Raw genomic sequence first — 10,660 nt, forward strand, 5'->3', positions numbered from 1 at the left:
ATAATCATATAAACACATACAGAAATTTGTAGACATTTTTATACTTTTTATTATTATTTTTTTTGGAATTCATGAAAGCATAATTCATTTAAAATAAAACATGTAATCACCAGCAAATAAAACTATTGATGCTTCAGAACATGACATTTCATCAAAAAAAAGGAAAAAGCTTTAAAGCAAAATTTCAAAACTGTGTACTAAACAGTTTTTTTGTCTTTTGTTCAGTTCTTGGTCATTTTTAATACTAATGTTTAACTCCTTACATAATGACTCCATGTAGCTGAAATATTAACATATTATGTTAACGTAATACTATACTATAAGAACACTAATATTCTTCCAATCAGTAAACATATAACAACAACAGGTTAATATTTTTGTTACAACATGTAAACTTTTAGTCAGAATTATTTTCTCAAAATGTATATAATATTCCCAAATAACTGTCAAGCCTATGATATTTCTGCATGCAATATTTGAAGCCACACTATGGGTTTAAAATAGCTTCACAAAAAAATCAAGAGTAATAGACAGATATACATACGATCCTTACTCATGTTTAAATGTCATTAATATGATGTGAAATATTAGTTCTGAGTGCAAACTGAAAAACATCTTAAAATGAAGATGTTTTAGATATGGCATTTGAGAATGGAACTCAAAAGATTGTTAGATGTTAGTTTGAATCTATAAGTGATTCTCATTCTAGTCCAGTCAATTTGACACATTGCACATGTATTCTCATATGACACCATAGCTGCAAGAGCAAGTTACATTAATGAAATAAAACTGTGAAATATTGCACAGATTTCACATAAAGAATGTGAACAAAATACTCTTACATTTTTTAATACAGTGATCAAATTGTATGAAATAAGCAAATTAATGGAAAAGAATGGAAGACTATTTAGGATTAAAAACTCTCTCACTTACACGCACACAGACAGAATGCTTTCCCTTAGTGTGATCTTACTATGAAAAATCACAAGATTTTTAGACAAAACCTCATTCGGAAACAGGAGAAATAACAAGCGGCGCTGAGTTTTTACCTCTTTTGTTATTACAGGGGCTGAAGTATGGATAGAGTTTCTCAGTGAAAGACTGGCCAGTGAAAGAGTAGATATGAGATCTGGACTCCACATCATAAAAGGAGACCAGACCCTCCTCATAATCCATAAACACTCCCACCTTCTGGAGCTTCTCTCTTGGGTAGAGGAGGATGGAAGAACCAACACAAGCTCTATACTCATTCCCCTTCCTCAGAACAATAGCCCAGAATCCATTCTGTGGGTCCAGTGTAATCTTCCCCTTCCTGTTAATGGACTCTTTGGCCACTCCTAAGTCCCACTTAGTCTTCCCACTGACCTGCACCTCATAGTAAATTCTTCCTGAGGAGAATCCCTCCTTTCCCAGGACACAGGGACAATGATCAAACCTTTCTGGGGTGTCAGGAAGATCCTGTTTTGTGTCTCCATGTGTCACTTGTTTTCCATCATCAGAGAGGATGAGTTTTGGACTTGCAGTATCAGCTTCCAGAGTCACTTCCACTGAAAGACAGATATTCATGTCAAGCATGTGATTTAGGATGACTGAAATACAAGTGCATACAGTAACTGTCAATTTTTGGACACACCTACTCATTAAAGGACTTAGGACCCTTGCCTGGATCCCTGTTAAGCTCTCTTCAGCTAGAGCATATAGGCTCCCTCTGCACCCTCAGCTCTTAAATGGATAGATCTGCCTTAAACCATGTTTAGACTTTCTGTCTGTGGTTAGTTTTTGGGTTTACCTGTCCTACATCATCCTGTCTGCCAGATCTATATCTCAACTTGTTTATTGTGTTTTAAGTTTCTGAAATGTCTACAGCAGCTTGTTTGCAGTAGCCTGGATGATTTTTGGCTTTGCCTCTGTCTAATAAATATTCCTGGGCATGCATCTTGTATCTCTAAACCATTCATTACAGCAGACTTCACCAACACTTATGGGTGCAGCTGATTACTCTTGAGAAGCAGAAGGTACCTATAGCACCTTGGATTTAGTCCAGGCTGATTCTGATCAAGCTTAGGGATTTTGGAACTGCTGTGAAAGAGCTTATCGCCATACTTCAGCCATGTCCACCACCCCAGCTTCCAGCTGCTTTCCCCAGGTTTGTGAGCCCATTTAGATGTCTACACATGCTCAGACAAGCCACCTACTCTCCCTCTGCTCAAGTCACCAGAGGCACGCCTAGCCCTGCGTGATAAGTATAATGGTGTGTAATCTAAGTACTGGAGGTTTTACTTCAGTGCTCTCTAACTCTGTACTTTGACTGTGGACTCTGTACCTGGTGACACTTTCTTATTCATTCAAAATCGCCACTGTCGTGTCTCTGTTAACACGCTGGTGAGTTAAGTGGACTACTCAAGGCAGATTTCTTGTCTTACATTACCACCTCTACCATAACCCTATTACCATTCTCCTCTTTTTCTTCTCCTGTTCACTAGGTCCTCTCAGTGCTGATGGACCTGCTTAAGACTTCCCTGCACCTCAACATCTATGCTTATCAGGATCTGATAGTTTCAGTAAAACTAAGGCCATATGTCTCCCTCTTCATCACCCTTGGCACTGTGCCTTTGACCTGCTTAGGGAGGTTACCCCCTGTGGAACAGACCCTCTACACCTTCTCTCTGTTGCTGAAATTCAGGCTATGGAGGAGTATCACACTGTCAACTTCATCTACTTCCACTGGTTTTTTCTCTGTGCAGAGATGACTACCCTGCACTGACTACAGAGGCCTCAACACAGTCACAGTCAAGTACTGAGATCCCCTCTCCGTAGTGCTGTCAGCCATTGAACAGCTGAAGGCATTGTGCTAATTTAGCAAGATTAGTCTCAGGTGTGTCTACAACCTGGTCTATATCTGAGAAAGGAGCAAGTGGAAAATGGCACTCAGCACCAGTTGAGGACACTACAAGTACTTAATGATACCATGTGGACTCTGATTTGAGTAAAAAACTGTCTATGAATAACACACAGAGAAAATCAGTGCTGCTCTTTCATTGTGTAGCTTCTTTATAATGCATATTCTCTGGGGAGGCTGATTGTAGATGTTGTTTGTGCATGCTGCTTGACCGATTGATCACTACAAAAACAAAAAAAAAAGCCTTCCTTACCTGCATGATTCATTTTCTTTTCAAACTCTGAGAACAGAAAATAGTTTAATCAATATACAGTGGCAGATATGCTAGATGAAATTAAGATAAATAACTTATGTTTGTATAGAATCATACAGATGAACTGCGCAAACTATGCTAGGTTTAGTGATGATCTGACTAAACTGCAGAATTTCCAGCTGTGATTAACACTTGAGCAAAACTTTTCCAAAATATTTAGCAAGAGGTTGTAGTGACTGTACGTAAGTGTTTAAAGATTATAAAGTAATGCATTACACCTGTAATTAGTGGTCACTGTGATATTAGCTAATCAGGGAAACACAAAAGGCCACTAGTGGCTACTAGATGGCCACCAGGAACCAATATTAATATTTAATGGTTGCTATGATTTTTTTCAGCAGGGTACTCACTCACTGCAGCATTTTTGGAGATAAAAATCTAAAAAAAAGATTTTAAGTGTAGGGCTTGAAAAGAAATTTACCGTCCTCTACCCTCTGCCTCTGGATTTCTGAAAACAGGAAAATTAGAACTGTTAATATCAAAGGAATCACATTAATACTATCAGTAACCATTGAAAATTATAGTCAGTTTCTTTTTGACTTGGCTATAAAACTCTAGCTCCATGCTATGCATCGCAGAATTGTGAGCTATTAAAAATCCCAAATGTGCCTTTTACTCTTAAATATTCCTAACATATAGCTTTTAGACTGAATGCCTTTTTAACTTGGGGTTTACTTTTTAATTTGGGGTTGAAAGGCTTTTATTCAGAGGTCTAAATCTGCCATTAACACTAACTGAAAGTGAGGTCAAGAAATACATTAATAGTAACACTTTCTATGAATACCATGTCTATAAAAACCTATAAACACATTCATGACATGGTATAATGAATTCAAAAGGCATTATAAACATGGCTATAAATGTTTATAAAAATGCATTACACATTATACACATTGGAACCCAGTATGAATTGTTAACATAATGCATTATAAGAAGTGTTCATAATAAGCCATATTATGCTAGTTTATGCATTATAATTAACAATAAATAAATAACTAAATACATAAACAAGCTTTCTTTAGTCGAAATTATATTTCAGTTACAGATCACAAATACAACTTACAAGTTCTTATAAAAGTGTTAAAATATCAGAATTCATAAGTTGCTAAAAGAAATAATGGCGTGAGTTTATGACAAGGTAGGTTTGTTTCTTTGGCACTGACAATATAAAATGTTATAAATATTAATTATAATGCATCATTTGAACAATTTATAATACATAATAAAAATAGCTATGATGCGTAATGTATTTTTATAAATACTAATAGCCATATTTATAATGCTTTTTGAATGCATGCAACATGTAATAAATGTGCTCTAGATTCTTACAGTATTATAATGAAACCTCTTTATGATAATATATATTATAAAATATAGTATTATAATGGAAACTCTAAACTGCAATCTACAAAAAAGTATGAAAGGTAAGCCATTTCTTTTTCTTCCTTGTTTGCTGTTTTTAGTGGATTTTGGACTGTATTATTTGTTCATGTATCTTGAGTTTATTTGTTTGGGCTATTATCCTTGTTATTTTGGCTTTGGCTCATATATTTTCTGCATCTTTGTCAGTAACAAAGAAACACTGCATCATCTATGCGCTGCATTATTCTTAAGAAACATCAAAACAACTTAATAAATAACCAACAAAACAAAACTACAAATTGTTCCCCATTGTGGAGAATCTTCGGCCTGCTAAGCATGAGTGAGTTAACCAGTTCCATGAGGTTTGCATCTAAGAACTCTTTATTCAACTTATGTCCATCTCTCAAGACAGAAATGTCTTCATCACAGACGTCCTGACCTCAAAAAGACAAACAATCAGCCGTCCTCACCTGCATACTGTTTCTCCTTTTCAAAATCTGGAAACATAAATAAATAATTGATTCATATGAGTGAACTGATGGTAGAAAGCAAATCACAGTTGTGAAATCTACTCTAATAACTTTAAACAGATCATAAATATTGGCTGAATCATCAGCTCAATAGTTTCTTGATTAACTTCAAATTAAACAATCAAGTACATAAAAAACACTGAAGAGTGTTATTAAACATTGAAGAGTCTATTTAATGTAAAGTCTTGAGTAATCTATGATTCTACTGGTGTAAATCTACCACCTTTTACCCTCAGAACCTAAAAACTCCCAGAACTCTAAAAAGAGAGGTTTATAAAGTTAATTCATGAGTTTATGACATGCCTAGACTGAACAAAAAATATATATGTACCATTTTGTAGTTTCTTGCTTAGAATTTCTGAAAAGAAACAATAAAAATAAGGGCAACACAATGAGACACCACAAAAATGTGCATGAAATGTACAAAAAAACACATGAAAACTCAAGAGGTAAAATTAGTCTAATGCTGAGGTGCTCAATCTTGGTCCTGGAGATCTACCACCCTGAAAAGTTCAGATCCAACACATCTGGCTGTAATATTCAGATGCCCCTGAAGGTCTTCATTGCATGGATCAGGTGTGTTAGATTAGGGTTGGAGCCTCAACTGCAGGATGGTAGATCTCCAGGACCAGGAGGGGCACCTCTGATCTAGTCCATCTAATCTACTAAATGTTTATGCAAAAGAAGTATTTTTAACAGTTGAAAATAATTTTTACCTTGCTCTTTCAATCTTTTCTGAATTGCTAAAACAGATAAACTAGTAGTTATTAACAAAGGCATTACAACATTATGTGCAATATAATGAATAAAACATTAGTTGAAAAATAACTCTGTCTTATTTAATTAATGACTTTTATTTCATCATATACAGTGCTTTACTATAATTATACATAATAAACTCAATTTTTTTTTAGTACCAGGTTAATTATGAATGCTCTAATTCTGTCAGAAACTACCTCCTTGTATCTACACTCATTGTCCATTTTATCAGTTCCACTTACCAAAGAGGGGCACTTTGTGGTTCTATGATTACAGACTATAGACCATCTATTTCTCTGCACAGTTTGTTACCCCCCTTTACCCTATTCCTCAACAGACAGGACCTCCACAGGACCACCACAGAGCAGGTATTTGGGTGGTGGTTATTTGGGTGGTGGATCGTTCAGCACTGCAGTGACACTGACGTTGTGGTGGTATGTTAGTGTGTGTTGGTACGAGTGGATTGGACACAGCAGTGCTGCTGGAGCTTTTAAATACCTTAGTGTGACTGCTAGACTAAGAATAGTCCACCAACCAAAATATCCAGCCAACAGCATCCTGGGACCACTGATTAAAGACTAGAGGGTGACTAATACAAACAGCAGCAATAAATGAGCTTCTAATTTTACATATACAAGGTGGACCAACAAGGTATGTCTGATAGAGTGGACAGCGAGTGGGCATAGTGTTTAAAAACTCCTGTGGGAGTCCTGACCGTTTAAAAACAGGGTGAAAGGGGCTTACAAATAATGCAAAGAAACAGATGGACTACAGTATACAATTGTAGAACTACAAAGTGCACCTATATAGTAAGTAGAGCTGATAAAATAGACAATGAGTGTAGAAACAAGGAGGTGGTTTTGATGTTATGGCTGATCTGTGTATATCCTAATATAATTACAAATAGAGTTTGAAGCTGGTCTGTAGCAAAAATACACCAAACATGATGTCCTTGCACTGCTGCGAGTTACCCTGTAAAGCCTAAAGTAATACTTCAAAACTGAGGTGTTGAGTCGAATTTGGCAGCAGTCATTTGGAGAATATATTTTTTACAAATTGATATAAAGTCTGGCTGGATTAGCTTTTAGTCCATCCAAATTTGTCATTAGTTTCACAAAGTCAGAAAACCTTATGTCACCACATCTTAACTGCTAGTTGTTTGTGTTTGAGTGGAATAATTTCACTAAATCCCCAAATTATATATTACAGCTTTAAGCTTCTTAAGATTAATTAAAAATAATACCTTTCTTTTGACAAACACAGATGATGGTTACAATGAAGACAACAGCAGAGATGACCGCTAAAACTGAAATACTGACGACAGCAAACTTCCATGCATGAAAGACTTTGCCTGAAATAGAAATGGGATGATATTTACACAGATACCAAAATAACAAATAAGCATCTGTGATTATTTGTTACTACTTGAAAACTGAAAGAAACTGTAACTAAACTGAAACGTGTGTAATCTGTACAGGATCTGTTGCACAGTCAAGTGATTGTCTGGGATCTTGAGCATGTACCGTCACTTACGACCAAAACTGTAAAGAAGTATGGAAATGCATTTACCAGAGATGATAATATCTGTCTCCCTCATGTGATGCTTTTGTTGAAGTCTGCAGTAGAATCTGTTGGAGTCACTATCATGAACAGTGATGCTGTGTTTCACTCTGAAGCCCTCAGTGTCTCTGTGTGTCTCTGTATCTTCAGCATTCAGAGTGACCCCTTCTCTGTCCAGCCACCAAACATCAGGTTTAGGATTCCAACCTTTAGATTCACACACTAGATTGATCCCTCCTAAGTTGTCATAGCCCTCCATAGTGATCACCGGGTGAGTTCCCAGAACTGCAGGGATCATCAACATCAAAAGAATTATCACTAGCTAACTTTTTGCACAAACTTTTTATGCTGACATACATGACATGTATGTGACGTAAGCAGTACATGTACACACTCATACGTATTCCATGTTCCAGTTGACATGATGTGTCATAAAACATTACTGTCATTTTATACCTTTTATGTAAGATACTTATTGATTTTCTTTGTGCTATAGAAATTTCCAAGCTCTGGGTTTTGCCAGTGTTACAGGAGTTATATAAGCTAAAATGTTTTAGCTCATGTGATGTGATCACATGATTGTAATAAAAGTTTGAGGTTCCATCTCATCTACATCTTCTCTTTGTCCTTTGACTACCTCCCAGTCATTTTTAAAGTTTTTTTTTTCTTTTAACCTAAGTTCCTCCCCAATTTAGTCGTAGCCAATTCCACCTGCTTTTTTAGAATGAAAACCTGCATCCACCCTGGCCCTTTGAAGATAAGACTGGACACCCCTGCATTAAGGGGTCACCAGGAACTGAATTCTAATGACAAGGTGAACACTTAGACAGTTGCACCACTTGGGAGCCCCCCAGAGTCATTTTTACCCTATGTTGCTGCCATTTTACAGTTATATTTTCTTGCAGTGGGCCTGGAGAAGTTGCATGACTAGAGCAAATGTAAAGCTCTCCCCATCGCCTCAGTATTTATGATGTTCTGCTGATGTGAAAGTGATGTGTCAGTAAACTAAAAGTTAAAGGAAAGAAAACTTGATAGTCATCTTTAGAGATTGCCATGGTCTCCAAAGGTATCGATTTATGGCAAAGTAGTGCTTCACCTAATTCATATCAGCTGGAACAATAAATATGTTTTTCAAGTGCTATTCAGGGTTTATAAAGGTATCAGGTATGTCATAGGAACACTAGATTTTCTCTTTGTAGGGTTTAAACTAAACATCTACCACATCCAAAAATGTGAAGATACTGAAGGTAAATAACAACAAGGGACACAGCAGCAAAAATATGTGGCACAACTGAACTTTCAGTGAAAAATCAACCAAGTAAATATTTCTTACCCTCAACAATGACATTAACAGTAATGTCATCATACCAGGATTTGGCTTCAACGAGACATTTGTAAGCTCCCTCATCTGAGACTTGGACTGCTGAGAGTTTAAGTGAAGCGTTGCCTTTTTGCAGCTCCTCTCTTGACAGTGCTGTTCTTCCTCTGTAGCTTAAAATCTGCCCTTCATTTTTGTCTTCACGGTCTTTATAAAGATGGACTAATGAGTCTGTTACATCTACTCTGAACCACTCTACTCTCATATCCACAGCACTGGTGCTGGGTTGGATAGAGCAGGGCAGAACCAGATCTTCACCAGCTACAGCAAAAAGAGGAGCAGCTGCACCAACCACCTTCAAACACTCTGTATTGTGAAACAAACAAACCAGCACATTTTTAACTTGACTACACATTTACTGTGTATTATCATGAAGGCATTTTCAAGATTGAAAGGTTGCACTCAGCTTTAAATGATAGATTTTCCTTCCATAACTGTGATTCCTCAGACATCTGGTCAAGAAGGCTGAGAATTCTTATTGGTCAACTAAACAACTATACTCAAAGTCATAACTTTCTTTTCATGGAGCAACATATTTAGTTTCACGTTTAGTAAGGCTTTACATACATACATACATACATACAACATATAAGGCATTGTTCTACTGCCCAAAGTACCAGAACCATACCAGAAAATCAGAAGTGTGCTTTTTCTGTTGGTCTTCAGTCCAGTACCAAAGGTTCCAGTTTCATGGTTTTTGATAGCTGCTCAAGATTGGTTTCCACAGGACCAAGTCAAGGATGTGCTCCTCTGTGTTTGCTAACATTCTAGCTAAAGTCAATGACAATTTATCAACTTCTTTGCCCTTCCAGTTGAAGATAAAATCACCAAGCACTCTTACAAGACCAACAAATTCACCTCAATGTAAACGAGAATGGTATGTTGATGTATCATTTGCTATTTTTCAAATTCTTACGTACTATATCTTTGTTGGGGTAAGCTAGTTGGGAAGATAGAACTACCCCTATTAGTATTTATGACAGCCAGAGGTGGTAACAAGTCACTAAGTTGCAAGTAACAAGTAAGTCTCAAGTCTTGACACTCGAGTCCCGAGTCAAGTCCCAAGTCAAGACACTCAAGTCTCAAGTCGAGTCCCAAGTCAAAATGGCTCCAGTCCACACCTCTGATGCTACCCTTTACAGAATAAGTGTTTTTCTCATATTTTCACTCAGCAGAAAAATATAAGCTTTGCATTCTAGACATGATTCTGTGTAATTGCAGAAATTTGTGTCAGTGTTTCCATGCAGAACAGAGCAGTTCAATCTTTTGATTGATAGTAGTCAGCTACTAAGTTAAGCTAGATATAATTACCAAGCATGATAGCTAATTAGCCAAATGACATGCAAAAGATAACCACAAAGACAATAAAAATAATAATTGTGGTTATTATGATGGTCCCGGCTGTCCCTAAAATAAAATAAACAAAAGCTAGTACCGTAAGTTCTGTTGGTTGCTGTTTGTTTATAAATGTGCAGTAAGAAAACCCCAAAGTGAGCACACACACTCGCACACACACTTTGAATATACCTGATTGAGAATCCATGAAGATGAAGAAAATCTGTGTCACACAGACAAACTTCATCCCTGAAGAACAGTTTCTTCTCATTGCCACAGAGTAATAAACACTTTTTCACAATTTCAAAACTCCTATTGTCATTTACCGCACACAAACTTTACATATTGAACCAAAAAAATGAGGAAATCTCTCTCATTATGCTCGTCTTGAAAGTCTAGCCGGGAGTCCTTTCATTTTCTATAGAAGTAGAGAAACAAGCTGAACTGGTCACTCACTCACTCACTCACCTACTCTCTCTCTTTCCCACACACACACACACACACACACACACACACACACACAC

The 10,660-nt window shown here is 36.7% G+C and overlaps 1 protein-coding gene across 1 annotated transcript; it reads right to left on the minus strand.

The window, feature by feature from the left end:
* Positions 1–920: 920 nt before the first annotated feature.
* LOC118825395 (butyrophilin subfamily 2 member A2-like) lies at positions 921–10,383 on the minus strand. The gene is made up of 10 exons (XM_036595982.1): positions 10,329–10,383; positions 8,757–9,107; positions 7,433–7,708; positions 7,107–7,214; positions 5,821–5,839; positions 5,436–5,545; positions 5,045–5,071; positions 3,634–3,660; positions 3,153–3,179; positions 921–1,547 (listed from the first exon to the last, which is right to left on the minus strand). Exons 1-10 carry the CDS (start codon positions 10,381–10,383, stop codon positions 1,006–1,008), a joined length of 1,542 nt encoding a protein of 513 aa, XP_036451875.1. The 3' UTR covers positions 921–1,005.
* Between the last annotated feature and the right edge of the window lie 277 nt (positions 10,384–10,660).

Source organism: Colossoma macropomum, unplaced genomic scaffold (genome assembly GCF_904425465.1).
Source record: "Colossoma macropomum unplaced genomic scaffold, Colossoma_macropomum, whole genome shotgun sequence".
NCBI lineage: Eukaryota > Metazoa > Chordata > Actinopteri > Characiformes > Serrasalmidae > Colossoma > Colossoma macropomum.

Coding starts and splice junctions, on each gene's coding strand:
- LOC118825395 (XM_036595982.1), bottom strand. CDS start 10,383: ATGAAGTTTGTCTGTGTGACACAGATTTTCTTCATCTTCATGGATTCT. Junction 5,072..5,435: donor AAGCAAGAAACTACAAAATG/GTACATATATAT, acceptor TTATGTTTCCAG/ATTTTGAAAAGGAGAAACAG. Junction 3,661..5,044: donor AAAGGAGAAACAGTATGCAG/GTGAGGACGGCT, acceptor TCCTGTTTTCAG/AAATCCAGAGGCAGAGGGTA.